Source organism: Tamandua tetradactyla, chromosome 15 (genome assembly GCF_023851605.1).
Source record: "Tamandua tetradactyla isolate mTamTet1 chromosome 15, mTamTet1.pri, whole genome shotgun sequence".
Taxonomy (NCBI): domain Eukaryota; kingdom Metazoa; phylum Chordata; class Mammalia; order Pilosa; family Myrmecophagidae; genus Tamandua; species Tamandua tetradactyla.
The window spans coordinates 36,023,671-36,044,275 of record NC_135341.1 but is presented as its reverse complement, the minus strand read 5'-3'; the positions used below and the strand labels follow the sequence as shown (position 1 = coordinate 36,044,275).

The window sequence follows — 20,605 nt, the reverse complement described above, 5'->3', positions numbered from 1 at the left end:
TTAACATACAATATGAAGGCTTTTCCTTTGCCAAAAAACAAACTTTGAGTCTGCTGGAATCCATGTCTAGTTCATTTCCATATCCTCACAGCTCCTAACTCTCACCCTTTATTCCACTATTAGGCTAGGGAATGGGGATGAATTCCTTGATGAAACTGTGAAAGAGGTGTGACATTTTGTAATTTTATATCCATAAGCAGCTAGTATACAGCCATATATTCTCCATTTGAAATATTATGAGAACAACCCCATGTTCATATTAAAATTTTCTGCATGCCTGGAGTAGTGCTATAAATTGGTGCAGTGTCTTCCTCTTGCTGATATTTTTTGGGTATTTTGCCTTTGCACTTTTGGAATAATATGCTTTCTTGCAAAGTGCCTTTATCTTGTGGCTTTGAATTGTCCTGTGACACAGTATATTCTGTGTCATCTAGTAGTGTATCACAGGATGCAGATCTTCTCTTTTCTCTTGATTTAGACCCAAGTCCTCTTGAAAGATAAAGTCAGTTCAAAGAAAGAGAATCAATATACTAAGTTTACAATCTACTATCTCTTAACTTTAAAGTTAAGAACAAGATTCCAGATTCTTTCATATTATGAAACTTGTTTCTCTAATCCTTAGGTAGTCTGTTAATTAAAAATATGCCAAATATGTAGGTGAAATATGTTAAAAAAATGCAATTGGAAATCTACACTTCTGACCTGTATCCTTTAAAATGATCCATTTGGGAATAGACCCATGACTAGTGATTAAAGCATATACTATGTAACAGCTATCATTGGTGCCATTGTCTAAAGTTTGAATACAAGGTCAGTAGAAGGGAAAATGATTCGGAAGCTAGAGAAGTTACAGTATAATGAAGACCATGTTTTTCTTGGGCAACTTTGGATGTAGTTTTTCTGTGTGAGTTCTAATTCTTATTATATATTAACACACAAGATTTGTAGACAACAGAAGTAGAACACCTCCTGAAAAGAGCAGCTTTTTTGCTTGACCTGTCTTAGCAAGAATACGAGTATGTCTTGATATTATATATTTCTGTGTTTTCTCACTTTCTCAAGTGTGTTTTTATCATTTTTCTTTGGGTGACATCCAGTTATACCTTTGGTTGCTCCAAGAAATAGTATTTGTTATGGACTGAATTATGTCATTGTCCCCTTCCTCCCTCCAAATATGCTCAAGTTCTGATCCCCAGTGCTGTGAATGTGAAATTATTTGTAAATAGGATCTTTGATGATATTAGTAGTTAAGATCAGACCAAACTAGATCAGGGTGGGCCCTAATCTGATATGAATTAGAGTCTTTATAAAAAGGAAATTTGAACACAGTACTGAGAAACAGATATGGGGAGAGAGAGCCATGTGATGGGGAATGGAGATTGAGTTATGGGTTGCATGCAAACCACCATCAGAATGCTACAGACTTCAGAGAAAGAGTGGCTCTGCTGACACCTGGATATCGTATTTTTAGCCTCCAAAACTGAGACAATCAATTCTTGTTTTTTAAGCCAACTAGTGTGTGGTATTTTTTACAGCAATCATGGCAAACTAAAACAGAAGTAGATTGCTTGGGACCTACAAACTCTATTTGGAGAACTGCTCTCTGTAATGATTTATGTAATCATTGTATAATGATGTAATGGGTTATGTTAATATTTTGATGCAGCTCACAGTGCTCTTTATATCTGGTCAACTGTCAGCACAGCTTATCTTTCAACATAAAATTTTTCACTCTGTTACAGTTTATCTTCAGTCCTAACTGTGTTAAAGAACTCTTTCAGTTTGTACTTCTGATAAGAATTTCAAGTAGTGATATTTGCTTCTTATTTGTTTATGTGTATTCTTTTTATCGTCCTCCCACTTTAAAATATAATCTCCACGAGAGCAGACTGAGATCTGTTCACTGCTAAAACCCAACCCCCATGCCAGAATGCTTGTCTGCCAAACATGAGACCCAGGTTCAATTCCTGGCCCATCATCCAAAAAAATAAATAAATAAAAATAAAATAATAAAACCCCCATGCCTAGTCAGTTGCTCAGAAAGTTGTTGGTTTGTTTTTTCAATCTATAAAACTTTAGAAGTCTTCTCACAAAAAGAAATAATCTCAGTACATTGAATTGAAATCTTTTGAAGGGAACTAGTGTGTGTTATAATGTAAATATGTAAATTAACTATCTTCCAGTACCTCAGGTTGGTTTACTACACTGTCTAATACATAGCCTCTCAGCAGGACTGAAAATGAAGTTGAAACTGCCCTGGAAAATTCCAGACATGCAGGCTCTCTCTAACAGAAACCTCAAGATGTTTCCTAATACTGTGCAGCATGTGCGTGCTTGCTCCCTTTTTTTTTTCTTATGAAGAAGAGAAAATTTCAGTTATATATCACTAAACATCTCACTAATTTGGGTAGCCTTCAAGCTATAAGGGATGCCAGTATTCCTTTTAATACACTTGGTGGTGTGTTTTAGATCTAAATTGGGTATTTAAAGGCATCCAAGGGTTAAGTCTGTTGCCAAGACATACAGCTAATGTGTGAAAGCAAACCTCATGTGCCAGATCTGATCAGGAGGGTTTCTTGATGGCTGTAGACTATAATATTAGGCAGCATTTCCAGCTGGAACATTGTTAAAAACTTCTTTGCATTGTCCTTTGAAACTCCTGTATTAGCACAGATTTCTGCCATGTGCAGAGATCATCTCTCACTCTGAGAGCATCTAGCTCCCCTGGCTTGGGTCTAGTTTCAGATGTACTACTGATACTAGTGCATTACATCTCCCACAATGGCAACCATGATATTGTAGCTTAGCAAATGTTGCTTTCTAAATATTAACTAATTGAACGTGAACATGTCTTGAATGTGAGAAACCATCCCTTGTTTTTATCAGGAGCTGAAGTTTAATCATTCTTCATGTTATTTGGATGTGAAAATTGAGTAGACCTAAAAGAATTAGGAACTTAACCTTCTGTTCCCAGTGAACATTTTCTAACTTGAAGCCTCAATTCTCAGTCTTGTATCTTCTATAAGAATCTATAACTCTTTGGGTCTAACTTTTTGCCTAAGAAAAAAAGAATGGTGGTTGAAACTGTATGTATTCAGAAGTCCAGCACCTCTGTATTTTATTCATTTTTTTCCAAGAAGTCAGCAGGGCTTTCTGAAATGTCTGAGCAATCACATCGAAGCCAAAGGGGCTAAAGATAGCCTTCAAAAAAGCTAAGGTTCCTTGGTGGGAAGTAGTAGATAAAGAGCCAGTAGAAATAGTTTCTCTTTTCATTGGTGAGGCGGTAAGAATGGCTGCTGGTTCCTTGGGGTATGCTTTGGAATAACCATATAGTCTTTGTGCTAGGCCCAGCATTGCAGCCTGTGCAGTGTATTAGGACTCAAAGGCCTCAATTTGCTCTCCCAGTTGCTCGCCAACACCCCTCATCATCAGCTCTATAAGAAAAAGAACTGAGAAAGAAATGGTTTGATTCCACAATGACTTCAAAAACTCCGTTTCTTCCCCAGAGCAATTCTATTTAGAGAACCTAGACTGTGAAGTATGCATTGATACTGTATGTTCTAGTTTGCTAGCTGCCAGAATGCAATACACCAAAGACGGATTGGCTTTTAATAAAAGGGGATTTACTTTGTTAGTTCTTCAGAGGAAAGGCAGCTAACTTTCCACTGAGATTTTTTCTTACATGGGAAGGCACAGGATGATCTGCATCTCCAAAGGCCTGGGCTGAGTTGCGAGTGTGAGATGAGGTATGCTGAGCTGCTTGGGCTGTGCTACATTGCGCTGTCTCATTTAAGCACCAGCCAATTAAATCAAACATCATTCATTGCAGCAGGCACGCCTTCTAGCCGACTGCAGATGTAACCAGCAACAGATGAGCTTCATGTACCATTGGTTCATGTCCACAGCAACAGAGCTAGGTGTCTTCACCTGGCCACGTTTACAACTGAATCTAACTACCACACTGTATTTGAAGTCCACCTTTTCCAGAAGAGAAGGACCAGGGGAGCTAGAAAAACAGTTATCTCAGAATTGAAAGACTTATACAGAGATTATAAATCAGCTGTCCTTCAATTCTGGGGGAAATGACCCCGTTACATTAGGAGTAAAGTAATTCCTCTTTTATCTGGTACTAAAAAATTCCTGCCCTGAATGCCTCACAATTACTTTAAGGCTGAAACAATTATTAGGAAAGAACAAGACATGTCTTTTTCTATACCTCTTCTACTTATATGAGTACTTTGGTTTTATTATCATGTGATTCCAACTAACTGAGAAAAAAACAGAAAAGAAAAAAATGAGGCAGAGGTAATAGAAACCTGAATTCTGAGGGGGAATTCTGAGGCAGTCTTAGTAAAATATGTTCTGACATAATCTTCCACTTTCACCAATAATTAAACTATATCTTTGTTTGGCAATAAATGATTGATTAACCAAGGGAAATCTTAACTAGGCAGTTTCTTATAAATGTTGGGTGAAACAGTACTCCAAAAGACAAAAAATTGCAACAATCTGTAAGATTTAAAAATACTTCCATTTTAGTGGGTCGGCTTCTTCAATTTGTTCTAAGTGCTTCCTTCATAATTAGGTGCCTGGAGTGAAGGAATTGCTGTCTATCTGGTGGGCTCACTGTCAGCCACTTATCTTTTTACAAGGAGAGGAGGGACTTGGGCTGTTTTGATTACTTATTTGCTCATTCATTTATTTGTCTGTTTAATGTTTTGTCTCTTTGTTTGGACCCTTTGAATGGATGAGTGTTGTGAATTGTAAGCAAATCTATTCTTCCTCAATCTTCCTGGGGTGAATTAATGAAATTGTCTCCAGGATTACAGATCACTGCTTTTCTTTCCTAATGATAGAGTCATTTCCTAGAAGAACTCAAATCTAACTGTAAAATAAACATAAGAGTGACAATAAGACTAGTAGTGGGTGGCTGTTGGGTGGGTGGAATATATTCTCAGCACCAGACGCCTTTTATCAATTTCCATATTTCAGAGCCCAGCCTGGAGTATATTGTTGCTTGAGCAGAGTCCAACTTGAGCCCCTAGCTTCTGGCAGTGCTGAGTCTGGTGGGTGGGACTTATTCAAACATAGGCCTGCCATACTGCTTCAAATACAGGAGCCATGTTTTAGCAAGATGCTGGCTGTAGCTTGTATCTTCTTAGGAAATGCCAGATAAGCTGGTTAAGTAGTTACAGATGTTATTAAAGAGCATTTTAGAAAAAGTTTTTATTGCGCTTCTATCTGAACAAGAAAAGTTATCTCAAGATAAGAAATAATAGCTGAGAGGATGGTGTCTCCTTGTTCCTCAACCTTAAGTTGGACCCTAAAATGGTTTTCTGTGTTCTGCGCAGATGCCATAGGAGCCTCAGGACTGAGAAGTCTAGTTGGGTGAAAGGCCATTTAAGCAGAGGGCATGGAAAGTTAATGGGCAAAGCTATAGAGCTTCTAGAGACTACAAGGGCATACAAAGTATAGAAACTTCATATTTTGTCATCATTTTGTTAAGGTTGGCATGAGGAATTTGGTCTTGAGATCAGGTTGCCTCTATCTGAATCTGCATAGCTCAAAGTTAAAAATAACTCATATGTAAATTGGGAGAGTGTCAAATCTAAACTGGTTCCTTCCACATATAATTAGGTATCCTGTTATAGACGTCCATAGCAACCTATATTTCCTCTTTTAGAATAATCATTTCCCTTGTAATTGTTCTTTTTGTTTGGTTTTTTGAAAATTCAAAATTCTATGAAGTATTATTTACATGTGTTTCCCTTGTGATTGTTCTTGATTTGTAATCTTACTTGACTACAGACTTGCTGAAGGTAGGGATTGTTTGCCTTGGATTTTACTGCTAGACCAGTGTCCAATACACAGTATTTTCTCAAATATTTGTTTCCCTAATAAATGAAGGAACTAAAGAAAAAATCCCTCAGGATTTCTAGCCTGTGTTTCCTTCCTCTCTCTTCTTTTCTCTTTCTGCCTCGTTTTTATTTTGACCATTGAGAATAGTGAGTTTTACAAATATTTTAACTGAACTGTATTCTTGCACCATAGAATGCATCTAACTGCTTTGCAAAAGATTTCTGTAAAAACTATTTTATAAATAAAAGGAAGAACATCTGTTTTAAACCTATTATTTTTGTTCTTCGCTTCACTCTTTTTGCAGGTCCATTTGATTGTCGTGGTTGTTGAAACTTCTGGTAGCAGCCATTTACTAGCAGCCCTGTTTGTCTTAGACACAGAGCCTAGAGTAATTGTAGCTGCTTTAAGAACACAAAGACCACCTTGAGCTGGCCAGTTTGGGATATTAACAGTGCTATCAAGTACTTGTCAGTGCCTTGATGTCAGGCTCTCTAAAAACTTCCCTTGGGTTTGTTGCCTGTGAATTTCTTTAGTCTTTGCCTTGTGCATCTTTTCATGAGAAGCCACGTCTTTGTTTGGTGTGGCAAGTGTAACAAGTTGGCTGACTCCCTAGAAGTTTTAAAAAAAAAAACCACGGTGAAAGAAAACTCAACTATTAGTCCCATATGTGTTGCTAACTTGTTCTGTAATCTTGGGTGGGCTACTCCATGTAACCCAGCCATACTTTCTCATGTGTAAAGTTAGGTTTTATATATGCCCTCCTTGTGAGGTGAGATGGCGTTTGTGAAGAATGCCTTTGTAAACTATAAATTGCTTTGTGGATAAAGATTACTATCTCTGAATAATAATTCCTAGACACCAGCAACCTGATTCTCCCATCCTGTGTTTGGAAGAAGCACAAATTTGCGTATAGAGATTTGATAATGTTTCAGTGTGAGTTGTATTCAGATGGCTCTTTTAATCCTGTACCTCACTCCCCTTACTTCCCTGCTTTAATGGGAAGATCTCTTACGCCACAGCAATTGTATTCTCAGTAGAAAGTATAATTGTGATTGTGCTTGTGTTGGAAGTCTTTAAAAATTTTTGAAAAGCTGCTGGCCAGAAATATTCATTCCTTTCCACTTTCTCTTGTACCTGAAAAATCCTTGAGGGTTAGCTATGAGCCAGTTGGAGCATGTGGTAGATTCTAATTTCTGTAACCTAAATCGTTATCACAGGCTGGCAGTCACAAAATGGAATTGTAAAGTCTCCCAGAACAGTAGCTGAAAAGAGAATGGAAATGTGGATGTTGAAAATTCGGCAGTGCACAGAATCAGAGTTTCCTCCTCTGTAGTGTCCCTCAGGTAGAAAGTAATGGTTTACTTTGCCACCACAGGGTGCAATTTTCTCTAGCCTTTAGCAACTTAACGTTAAGACCCCTTAATATGTATTTAGGAACCACTATATGTGACTTTGCAAGTGAGGGCTCTGGGAGGATTTTAGCAGATTTCAGTGTAACTTAAGCCTAATCTAACCCTGCAGAGAAAGGAGGTTTTACTTTGAAATATACTGTGATCTTTAGGAGCCAGAACTGAATAATCAGATTTTTGGCACAATTCCCCACATAAATCCTTGGTTCGCCAAGAAGTTGTTGGCAGATGTGTACTCTGTGGAACCTGAAAAACGGGCCTGCAGAGGAGGGAAGGAGCAGAGTATGTATCACACCTGTTCTTAGTAATTCTGGGCTGCCTGTATGTGATAGCAGTTGGAGAAGCAAATCATTGATAATCCTTATTGTTCTCACTCAAGTGTTTTCTCTGTTTATTCTTATTAAAACATTTGGCTGCTCTTCAACAGTGATGGTGAAACCATTTCATATTCTTTAGTACTGGTCTCTCGTAGCCTTATGTCTAACCATATATGCAGGTTGAAAAAGAAGGGCCAACTAGGGGACTCTGTAAAGAACAAGAAATAATTGTCTTTGTGACATATGAGGTGAAGGTAATCGTCTCAGAGTTGATCTGTTGATGGAGCCTCCAAGCAGTGAGAATTCCCTGCTCCCAATGTAATGTAAGATCATGTCCTTGAATAGCATATATGTTGTCTGAGAAGTCTAAAGTGCTCCTTGCCTTAGAAATTCGTGAACCTACTGATGCCTCTAGGTGGTGAAATCAAAATTTATAATTTACTGCAATTCACAGTAGTGCCCATTGACTCTTTAAATGGCAGCCTACACATTTTATGGATTGAATGTACAGATGTGCATTACGACAGCAATGCCTCTCTGCCAAGACCATTGTGTGCTGAGTACTCCGGTAGGGATAGTGGTATCCATTCACCCTTGCATGCATTCAGCAAGTACTTATGATGAGTCTTCTCTGTACCAAGTACTACACTTAGTAATAAAAGGCCAGCAAGAGTTAGCCTTGACTCCAAAATCTGACTCAGCAATATGAACAGCCTTTGCATTAAATGCTCTCATAAGGATACAGATTTTGACTGGCAGTGTCCCTTCTCAGTGAAAGCTTAGTCTTTCATTAGATTGAAATGGATTATGAAATACTATTACCTGGCAAGTAAGCAAGGTGAAGTAACTAGGAATTTGACACTGTCTAGTCTTAGCTGCTAAAGCTGATCCTTTGCTAGTACTTTGGGCTCAAAATAATAACATTTTTAAGCCTTCATTTATATTCCATGTTAAGCTCTTCATATATATTAATTTGCTTGATAGTCACAACCACCCTATGAAGTAGGTACTGATATCCATACTTCACAGTTGAGAAAGCTTAAGTATAGAGAAGTTAGGACTTTGCTAAAGATCATGGAATAGAGGCAGAATTCAATTTAGGGAATCTGGCCCAGAGTCTATGTTCTTAAATTATGTGATATATTGTTTCTGGGGAAGGGGACCAGATTGACCAGCCTCCTTCATGGGTAGAGCTTGGCAAAGTGGCACCACTCTAACCCTCTCTGATTGCAGAGCTTTGTTCTTTTTATGGATTGGTATCTGGAGACAGATTGCCTATCCATCCCTAATACATAGCAGGAGTTAAAAAAAAAAAAAAAAAAAAACCAGCATTAGGTCCTTTCTCTACAAACTCTGGATGTGAATCCAGTTGCCCTTCACCAGTTAGGTGATCTCTCCTCTGAACTTGTTTCCTCATCTGTAAAATGGAGATCACTTAGGGAATTAAATAAGATAATGGACTTGGTGGTCTCTGGCCTAAATTAGGGTTTAAGTGTTAGCATTTTAATTTTCATTGTCCTCTGGCCTTGAGAACAATCCGGGAGATAGTTTCCCAGACACCAGAGTCTAGGACCTAGGTAGGTGGGTAGTTTGACTCTTTTGGTGTGAAAAGTAAAGAGGTAAAGCATTATTTGACAGATGTATGGATTTACGCAAGAAACTGAGGTCCAGTCACAAAGAAATGCCTTGTATAACTCAGAGCCCTTTCTAAGGAGACACAGAGGACCCTAGAGGGTGGAGAATGAGCACAGCCCAGGGGCTAGTTCCAGAGTCACATTGTCAGTTAGATGTGGGGGTGAGGGCCCAAGTAAGTAGGCAGAGATTTTTCTTCTCTGTTCCAACAGACATCTGCTGGTTAGCTCTCATTTTTTAAAAAACTATTTTTTCTTGGTGTGAAATAGAATTCATAATTACAGAGGCAGTGGAGCTCTGTAACTATAGGCTTGTTGAGCCTCTTATCCCAGCTTTTCTTGTGCCAGACCTTCCCAAGGGCTTATTTGCTACTGTTTGCTCCTCAGGTCTCAGGGCCAGCTCATTCTGCAGGCTCCAAGCCAGTGGGTGCTGCCACTACTGCAACCACCATCTCACCTGCTACCAGCCATTCACTGTTTGCTACTATAAGGATGTGACCTGCCATAAAGCTTCCACCTTCCTCCTCTCATCCCACCTTCAGAATTGTATCTCTTTTTCCTGATACTTTTGTACAAAGTAACCATTGTACAAAGAAACTTTTCAGATACCAAGATTATAGACCTTTCCACTTCTCCCAGAAGATGTGAGTTAGCTATGGAAAAGAAGATAATTGAGAGGGTTCTTGTGCCTCTTTGTAGCCGAGGGAAGAGTTTGCTTCTTGATGGTATGGTAGTTCCTGAGCCAGATGGGACTCTCTCTGAGACACGTGAGAGCATACTACATGCCCTCTGGAGGAATAGACTGGGTCTGGCCTGCCCAAGGACAGCACCCAGCCTGCCCGAGCCAAGGCCGAAGACCAGTCTCACCCTCTCATACTCCCTTTCCCTAAGCTTGAGTTTCCCTGCCATATGGCCCCAAGTCTCCTGAGGGCAGATTAATACAGCTATTTTCTTTTGTTGATGAATGAATAAGCTCCCTCTTCTTTATAAAATGTTTCAGCTTAGGGACTGGAAAGGCTCTCTGTGCCTTCCTGTCTCTTGCCATTTCCTTGAGGGTTGATGTTGATGGCTTTTGTCTTGTCTTTGCCTTCACAGGGGCATCTAATGATTGATGACAAAGAGGTTACACTCGAGTATGTACCAAACCCAGATTTCTGGTTCTGCAAACGGGTAAGTATCAAGAATTACTTTCCTTTGAAGAAGTGGATGGATCCAACATCACAGCCCTTCCATGTCTCCAGGAATGCTGCCTGTAGTGTGCATTGCCAAGGGTTAAGCTCTTTTTTCTCCATTTTCTTCATATGAACTAGAGTTTAGGGCAAGGTCATCCATAACTCCTGCTTACCAGCGGCTGCTTGTGATCATAGAGGATTCTGAGCCTGTGGTTGGAGGCACATTCCTAGGGGCATGAGCTTTCTGTTGATTATTAACTGAAAGAATATCAGTCCTTGATTTAATACCTCTTCCTGGTTGTCCTTCCTGGAGGTAGTCATAGGGAAATTGGTGTTTGGAAAGGTAGAATTTTGTAAGATTGGTTTTGTTGGCCTGAAGGGTATATGTTTTGGGGATGTTCAAGAGATTCCAACCATATAGAACTACAGGTGCCAGGGACATATTTACCTCTGTTAAACTCCATATTTTTTCAGAATGGCAGATCTTAAGATTTTAGGTTATAGTCTTATTAGAGGTCTAGAGGTCTAGTTTTATTGCAATGAGCATGAAAATATAATTTTTTATTGCTATTGTATAGTTTCAGAAATAATTATGAAAAATGTATGTAATTTCTGAATCAGGATTCATTAGAAGTGTTATCGAACATGGCGGAATTCAATAAAAAATTTAACTGAACATTTTTATTAGTCACAATGAAATACAACTTGAATAGCTGTGGTTGTCATTTAGCCAAAGCACTTATATTTCATGGGTACTGCCTTAAAGTGTTAATTTAGAAAAACATTTCACGTTTTTAATTATTTTTTATTGTGATAAAATGTATATCATAAAATTTACCATTTTAAAGTGTACAATTCAGTGGCATTAAGTGCATTCACAATGTTGTGCCATTATTGCTAGTATCTGGTTCCAGAACTTTTCATGACTCCAAAAGGAAACCCCATACCCATTAAGCAGTTACTCCCTATTCCTTCCTACTCCCAACCCCTGGCACCCACTAATCTGCTTTTTGTCTGTACGGATATATCTGTTCTGGATATTTCATATGAATGGAATCATAAAGTATGCAATGACCGTTTGTGTCTGGATTCTTTCACTTAGCACAACATTTCAAGTTTCATCTGTGTCTTAGCATGTATCAGGTACTGCATTCCTTTTTTATGGTTGAATAATGTTCTGTGTGGATATACCACATTTTGTTTATCCATTCATCTATTTATGGGCATTAGGCTTTTGTGAATAATGCTGCTATGAACATTGGTGTACAAATATTTGTTGGAGTCCCTGTTTTCAATTCTGTTGGGTACATACCCAGGAGTGGAATTGCTGGATCATAGTATAATCTATGTTTAACTTTTTGAGGAACCACCAACAGTTTTCCACAGTCAACAGCTGCACCATTTTACATTCCTACCAGCATTCTATAAGGGTTCCAATTTCTTCATATCCTTGACACCACTTGCATTTTTCAGTTGTTATCGGCATCATCATCACCATCATAATGGGTGTGAAGTGGTATCCTACTGTGGTTTTGATTTGCATTACCCTAATGACTAATAACATTGAGCATCTTTTCATGTGCTTTTTTTGCCATTTATATATGTCTTCTTTGGAAAAATGTGTTTTAAAGTCCTTTGCCCATTTTAATTAGGTTGATTGCCTTTTCACTGTTAAGAATTCTTTATATATTCTGTGTAGTAGACACTTCTCAAATATATGATTTGCAAATTTTTTTCCATTTGCGGATTGTCTTTTCATTTTCTTGATAGTATCCTTTGATGTAGAAATGGGTTTTTGTTTCTTTTGTTTTGTTTTGTTTATATGGGCAGGCACCAGGAATTGAACCCAGGTCTCTGGCATGGCAGGCAAGAACTCTGCCACTGAACTACTGTTGCCTGATCTAGAAACGTTTTTAAGTTCAATTTATTTTTTCCTTTGTTGTGTGTGCTTGTTCTAGTTTGCTAGCTGCCGGAATGCAACACACCAGAGATTGATTGGCTTTCCTAAAAGGGGATTTATTTAGTTAATGTATGGTTCTTCAGAGGAAAGGCAGCTAACTTCTGACTGAGGTTCTTTCTTACGTGGGAAGGCACAAGGCAATCTCTGCTGGCCTTCTCTCTAGGCCTCTGGGTTCCAGTATCTTTCCCCGGGGTGATTCCTTTCTGCATCTCCAAAGATGAGCTGCGAGTGCAAGATGAAGTATGCTGAGCTGCTTGGGCTGTGCTACATGAGCTCTCTCATTTAAGCACCAGCCAATTAAATCAAACATCATTCATTACAGCAGGCATGCCTCTTAGCTGACTGCAGATGTAATGAGCAACTCATGAGGTTCAAGGTTCACATACCATTGGCTCATGTCCACAGCAACAGAACTAGGCACATTCACCTGGCAAAGTTGACACCTGAACCTAACTACAACAGTGCTTTTGGTGTCTTATCTAAGAAACCACTACATAATCTGAGGTTATGAAGATTTACCCCTATGTTTTCATCTAAGAGTTTTATAGTTTTAGGTCTTACATTTAGGTCTTTGATCCGTTTTGGATTAATTTTTTTTTTCCATGCATCAGCAATCATTTTGGATTAGTTTTTGTACATGGGTTGAGGTAAGGGTCCAACTTCATTCTTAGAAATTTTTTTGCTAGCTGCCAGAATGCAATATACCAGAAACAGAATGACTTTTAAAAAACGGAATTTAATAAGTTGCTAGTTTACAGTTCTAAAGCTGAGAAAATGTCCCAATTAAAACAAGTCTATGGAAATGTCCAATCAAAGGCATCCATCCAGGGAAAGATACCTTGGTTCAAGAAGGCCAATGAAGTTCAAGGTTTCTCTCTCAAGTGAGAAGGCACATGGCGAGCACAGTCAAGGCTTATCTCTCAGCTGGAAGGGCATGTGGTGAACATGGCGTCATCTGCTAGCTTTCTCTGCTGGCTTCTGGTTTAATGAAGCTCCCAGGAGGCATTTTCGTTCTTCATCTCCAAAGGTCTCTGGCTCGTAGATTCTCTATTTGGTGATACTGCAGCATTCTTTGCTCTCTCTGAATCTCCTTCGTTCTCCAAAATGTTTCCTCCTTTATAGGACTCCAGAAACTTATCAAGACCCACCCAAATGGGTGGAGACATATCGTCACCTAATCCAGTTTAACAACCACTCTTGATTAAATCAACATATCCAGGGAGATGATCTGATTACAGATTCAAACATACAGTATTGAATAGGAATTATTCTGCCTTTACAAAATGGGATTTTGATTAAAACATGGCTTTTCTAGAGGACATACATCCTTTCAAACCAGGACAGGAATGTAGATGTCCAATTGTTCTGTCCCATTTGTTGAAGAGGATGAAGAGACTGTTCTTTCTCCATTGAATGGTTTTGTCACTCTTGTCGACAACAAACCATAGATTATAGGTTTATTTCTTGGCTCTCAGTTCTATTCTATTGATTTATCTACCTGTCCTTAAACCACTACCACACTATCTTGATTATTGTAGTTTTGTAGTAAGTTTTGAAATCAGAAAGTATGAGTCCTCCAACTTTTCCTTCTTTTTCAACATTGGCTATTCAGGGTCCCTTGTAAATCCATGTGAATTTTGGGATGAACTTTTCCATTTCTGCAAAAAAGGCCTTTGGGATTTTGATAACATTTAACATTTTAATTGTGATTGTCTCTACATCATGAGATTATGGGTTATTCTCACACACACACACCCTTCTTATTCTTTCCATATTAACCATAATGCACATGTATTATTTCTTTTATTACCAGAGGTCAAAGGAACTAGCATTAAAGTAAGAATTTTTTAACTCTATTTTTCACTAATGGGTAGAAGACAAATGTTGAAATCTCCTGTTAGAATTATACAGCTATAGCCAAGGCTTTTATTTTAAGGATCAAAATGGTTTGGTTACATTGTCCTCTAAAAGACAGGTCACTTGCTCAGTCACCTACCTGGGGAGTGCTTTGTACTTGCTAAGCTTCAGTGGAGGTTAGAGGTGCCATCACTGCATATGTGGCCTCTGGTGGTGTACAGTGTACTTTACTTTTTGTTCACAGGATCAGACAAAAGGTACTATGTTTACATTTCAGAGTGTCTCTTCTCTTGTTCTGGATTAGTGGATATGTTCCCTTTTTAGACTCCTCAAAAGAGCTACCAGAGTCACTACCTGGCACTACCTGCATTTTTTTTGGGGGGGGGTGCATGATCCAGGAATTGAACCCAGGTCTCCCACATGAAAGGCAGGCATTCTAATCACTGAACTACCTGTGCACCCTACTACCTGTTTATCTTTTTTTTTCATATGGGCAGGCACCAGGAATCGAACCCGGGTCTCCTGCATGGCAGGCAAGAACTCTGCCTGCTGAGCCATCATGGCCTGCTGCTATCTGTTTATCTTAATTCTCCCTCTTGCCCCTTGTTCTAAGCATTTGAAAAAAGAGTTAATAATTGAATTCTTCTCAGTTCCAGCCAAGCTTGAATAGGGCTTTGCTAACCAGTGCAGGACTGAGTTTGGGAGCAGACTGAATAGTAAAGGCTTTGGGACAGTAAGGATGCTACTGTAAACCATTTAACAATCTGGTTTCTTTAAGTTTATTTCCCATAGACATCCCTGTCCGGGGCGAAGGCAATTTTGGTTTTTCCAGAATCTCGACATCTTATTAGAAGATAGCTCTCAAATAGTAACTCATTAGATCCTATCTGTCAACTAGGATAGTTGGGAGGTTAGGGGCAGAGGGCATCAGAACCTTTAGGCTTAGAGGTATATGGCTTGTTTTTTTCATTTTTGACAGCTGTTATTATGTTGACTATACATACTGTTTTCTAAACGGTTTTGGTCAAATGAAAATTTTCCCTTTCCCTTACAGTGTAAAGCCAGCACTGCTGGGTATCGATCTTCATGTTCATTCTGCAAGTGCCCAAGGGAAGGTGAGTGGTAAAGGTGGTAATTTAGGCTTTTGTTTTATTTTTTTGTGTTGGGCAGAACTTACTTGGCTTTAAAAGAGCTGTCATCCCTAAATAATTTTGATTGATCTGAAACCTTCTAAATAAATAAATTGATCTGAAACCTTTTATAATTGCAATGTGATAACTAACTTTATGTAACCTGTCAATGAATGATTTACCACCAGGGGAGATGGGATTGTAACCTCTTCGTGCTGGGGTGACTGAGCAGGCAGCTGGCCAGAAGTTAGTAGTATTGGTGTGTAGATTTATTTAAGGATATTAGGCTGGAAAAGCTTCTATATAACATCAGTCTGTGTGATACTATCATCCCCACCCCACCCCACCCACCCACACTTCTCAAGTTACTGGGAATCACTTGTATCATTGTTGTTTGCCTGTTCACACTCCATCTAAGCATTTTAGAAGGCTTCTACAGGAAAACACTTGTTAAAATAACAGTAAAAATATAAAAATGAGGAAATGATCAGGTTTAGAGAAATATATTGCTTTTACAGAGGACTATACTAACTAGTTTCTCAAGCCGTTTTTTTTTAATGCAATTTTATTGAGATATATTCACATACCATATAATTACCCAGAGTATATAAGCGATGACTCACAGTATCATCATATATAGTTGTGCTTTCATTACCACAGAAAATAGAACATTTTCATTACTCAAAAAAAATTTTTAAAAGAACACCCAAAACATCCAGTACCTCTCACACACACACCCCATTATTTATTTATTTTGGGGGTGAGGGTCTTTATTTTGTTACTCAGCTGTCTATACATTGAATAAAGGACAAGTCAGTCAAAAGGTTTTCATTCAACCACATGGTTGCACACACTGTAAAAGCCATATAGTTATACATTCATCATCTAGAATGAAGACTCCTGGATTGCAGTTCAACAGTTTTAGGTATTTCCTTCTAGCTGTTCTAATACACTAGAAACTAAAAAGGGCTATCAATATAATACATAAGAATAACCTCCAGAGTAACCTCTCAACTCTATTTGAAAACTCTTAGCCACTGAAACTTTATTTTCTTTCTTTTTATTTCTTTTCCCCTTTTAATCAAGAAGGCTTTCTCAGTCCCACAATGCCAGGGCAGGCACATCTCTGGGAGTCATATCCCATGTTGCCAGGGAGAATTATACTCCTGGAAGTCATGTTCTGTGTAGGGGTGGGTGGGTATTGAGTTTATTTGCTGAGTTGGCTTAGAGAGAGGGGGGCCACATCTGAGCAACAAAAGAGATTCTCTGGGGATGGTTCTTAGGCATTATTATAATAGCTTCTCCTTTGCAGGAATAAGTTTTATAAAGGCAAGCCCCAAGATTGGGGGTTTGGCTTATTAAATTGATAGTTCCTAATGCTTGTGAGAATATCAGTAGTTCCCCAGGTGGAGAAGTTTAATATTTCCTCAGTCCTTTAAGGGGACTTTGCAAATACTTTTTAGTTTTATGCCCAAATTACTCTGGGATGTATCGAGGTATTATATTAACCTGTCAAAATCACAAGATCTCATTCCCTATTCAAGGCTCCATGTAATTATATTATTCGAATAAACTAATCATACCAGTTAAATTAGCTATTGTGCTACAGAAAATATAAATTTGTAACAAGTAAACATCTCTTTCTTTGGTTTCACTCAGAAGTTGAAGAAGTTTAAAATGCAGTCTATGTCATCCTTTACCCTGTATTCAGATTTACCTTAGTCCTAACCACATCAACTTCATTTGTATCTCTAATAGAAGTCTAATCTCTTTTTCAGCTTCTTTAACAGTTGATGTGTGGGGTAATGCTGACTTTCAGAGCTGCAGAACTATAACTCTGAGTGTCAGGTGTCACACAGATACCCAGAGTTCCAGGTTATTCCCAAAGATCTCAGTTTCTCAGAATTTAGAAATAGTTAAAACTCAGGAAAAGACGTGACTGTTGTAAGAGCTTACAATCTAGAAAACTTTACAATAAGCCTTATTGAGTATTTTGTACTCCTTAATCGTTGATTGCCCAGTCTCTGCCCAGGTTCTATCCCTGATAACCTGTGTTCTCGAATTCAATTCTCAGAGCTTGCGCATTATAGTTAGTCCATATTAATGAGGGCTTACAACGATTGTCTTTTTGTTTCTGGCTTATTTCACCCAACATTATGTCCTCAAGGTCCATTCACCTAGTTGCATGCTTCACAACTTCATTCCTTCTTGTAGCTCCTCAATATTACATTGTATGTATACACCACAGTTTGCCCTTCTGTTCATCAGTCAATGTACCCTTAGGACACCTCCATCCTTAAACATCAGTGTGCAAATGTTCATTCCTAACCCGGCTTTCAGTTCTTCCAAGTGTATACCTAGCCACGGGGTTGCATGATCATATGGCAACCCCACCCCTACCTTCCTGTGGAGCCACACGCTGCCACCTAGAGGGGCTGCACCATTCTACTTCCCTGTCAACGGTAAATAGGTATAGCTTTCTTTTTCCACACTTTCTCCAGCACGTGTATCTTCCTGTTTATACTTTAAGCAGTTTTATTTACATACCATGCAGTCTATCCTAAGTAAACATTCAGTGGCTCTCAGTGTAATCACATAGTTTTACATTCACTACCACAGTCTGTATGAGAGCATTTCCATTTCTTCTGCAAAGAAAGAAGAGGGAAAAAGAAAAGAATAACAAATAAAAATGAAAAGGAGAAACAAACAGACAAAAAAACAAAAAGGAGGAATACCACCAAGAATCCCATACCCCTCCCTTATATTCTCCTCTTATTGACATTTCACTTTTGTATATTTCAAGCGCTTAACTTTAAAATAAACTTTTCCAAAGAGCCTTTAGGTAGACAAGTTTGAGCAGGCCATCAAAAGCATCACTAACTATGTATGAATCTTTTTCTGTTGTCTTTTTATTTCTTTTTCTGAATTGATGCAAATGTTCTAAGAAATTATCATAATGATGAATATGCAGCTATGTGATGATATTGTGAATTACCGATTATATATGTAGAACGGAATGACATATGTTAAGAATGTTTTTTTGTGTGTTATATATTTTTTTTAATTAATTTTTTTTAAAACATCCCTAACAACAGTCCTATAACAGTGTCTATTGTATGCCTGTTTCTGATGTTATCCCTTGAGAGAAGCCCAGGGCATAACTGTAAAATACCCTCATGTCGCCTTCTGAAGAACCTATTTGATTCGAGGTTTGAATTTAGTATGCCTATAGTTTCTTAGCTAGGCTTTTGTCCTGAAGTGGAAATTCTCTTCTCTAGTGAGGACTGTGAGGCAAATGTTCTGAAATCTTAGGGGAAAAGGATTTTTATGCTATAGAGATCCAATCAATCGGTAGGAAAATTAATAAGCAACTTATATTTTTTGTTTGATGAAGTTTTAGTTCACATTAGGCAAAGTTGTGTTTTTTTCTTTTAAGACTTTTCAGTCTATTCTGACAAGTTTAAGAGAGATGGTTTATGAAAACCCTTTTGAGTACTGTAACACTGAGATGGCTGGGGCAACTTTAAGCCGGAAACATGTAAAACAGGTGTTCACGTTTCCTGCCACTGCTATTGAGTAATCTCTACATTACTCTTATAGGTCTCATTTTGAGCCACATGGATTCCAGTAAGCCCTCCAGAATGAATTAATTGCAAAAATTGATTGTCCTTATTAACTAGAGAAATTTTTCTGCTATAGAAGGTGATTTGAAATTACTCATTTATATTTTGAATGACATTTGTTCATTATAGTACTTTGAGTATAAATGAACTGTAGATCTATTTCCAGCTGCTTACCAAGAAAGAGGGGCCTGTTGTCTTAAATTTTGAGACAGCTGTCTTGGTAGCATAACACTGGAAGAAACGATCTCAGACGTACATTTGGAATATATGTTACTACCAAATCTTACCTTTGGTAATTTTATCCCCAAATCTTTTCTTATCATTGCTTATGTTAGTCAAATACAGCCTCTCATTAAGGATTTGCTATGCTCAAGTGTTTTGGAAATGACAGAAAGTTCATAAGATTAAATGTTCTAAATGCTTGAATATTTTATTCTGTGAACTAGTTCGTGTGCTGCCTTATTCACTTTTCTAAAGTTTCTTGTCAGGAACTGTAGCTATTATTGAGACAATATTAAAAGCATCCTAGTATGAATATTTTGTGATAGGAGTCGCAGCAGTAGTGTTTTTTGGGTAAAGCCTGCTGGGGTCCTTATTCTGTTTCTTTTCTCCTAGTGACAGAGGCCAAGCAGGAATTAATAACCTACCCCCAGCTTCAGAAAACAACCATACCAGCACCATCAGAAAAACAGCCCAACCAGCTCTCAAGGCCAGCTGATAAGGAACCGGAACCCAAGAAGCATGAAGAAGGACAAGAACCACGTTTGGGACATCAAAAGAAAGAAGCAGAAAGGTATCTGCCTCCCTCTCGAAGGGAAGGGCTCACCTTCCGAAGAGACCGAGAGAAGGAGTCATGGTCTGGAGAGACACGCCAGGATGGAGAAAGTAAAAGTAAGTAGTTTGTTAGTGTATGTATTATGACTACCACAATTGTAGTGCATATGGCCTGCACTGTGGCTCAGAGCTAGCATACCCCACATGGCAGTAGAACTGTGCTCAGCGTAACTATGGCGGCATTGCTTTCTGAAGGCCTTCTTGTACCAGTTGAAGGAATTTGCATTCTCCAAATAGCATAGTGGCTATACAAATGTAGCAAGGCATCATTTCAGACTTCTAAAGTATTGATAGAGAAAAGGAAAGTATAAAGTATTTGACTAGCATTTCCTTATAGAATCAGCTGTTCTAGAACAGAGTAGTATCTGTACTTATCTGCGTCAAAAATGACTATCATGATCTTGGGACTGCAGAAATTCACCTTTCTTTTTCTTTGCTCCTTTCCCATTTGTGCTTGGTTTCTTTAGCAATCATGCTGAAACGCATCTATCGTTCCACTCCACCTGAGGTGATAGTGGAAGTGCTGGAGCCCTATGTCCATCTTACAACAGCCAATGTCCGTATCATCAAGAATAGAACTGGCCCCATGGGCCACACCTATGGCTTTATTGACCTCGACTCTCATGCTGTGAGTTTCCCCCCCCTTGGAATGGTTTATGTACAATTGGCTACAGTACCCTTAAGAAGGTATGAGGGGCTCCTTTTGTTATATGTGTTATCTTGTTCCTCTAGGTGTTTATAACCCCTCCTGTTTTTTCTATTAGATTTAACATTCAGGTAAAGTGCCTTCCTGTAAGTTAACTCCAAGTGTTT

The 20,605-nt window shown here is 38.5% G+C and overlaps 1 protein-coding gene across 9 annotated transcripts in view; it reads left to right on the top strand.

Annotated features, from left to right (window-relative positions):
- The window catches only part of RBM6 (RNA binding motif protein 6), a 157,147-nt gene that overhangs the window by 99,758 nt on the left and 36,784 nt on the right, over positions 1-20,605 (top strand). For 7 of the 9 annotated variants that reach the window (XM_077129252.1, XM_077129248.1, XM_077129254.1 and 4 more), the window contains 4 exons: positions 10,312-10,386; positions 15,260-15,320; positions 19,574-19,849; positions 20,260-20,420. In XM_077129252.1, the coding sequence (XP_076985367.1) occupies positions 10,312-10,386; positions 15,260-15,320; positions 19,574-19,849; positions 20,260-20,420 (573 nt within the window). The remainder of the gene's footprint in view (positions 1-10,311; positions 10,387-15,259; positions 15,321-19,573; positions 19,850-20,259; positions 20,421-20,605) is intronic. The other 2 variants (XM_077129253.1, XM_077129255.1) reach the window with 1 other exon arrangement.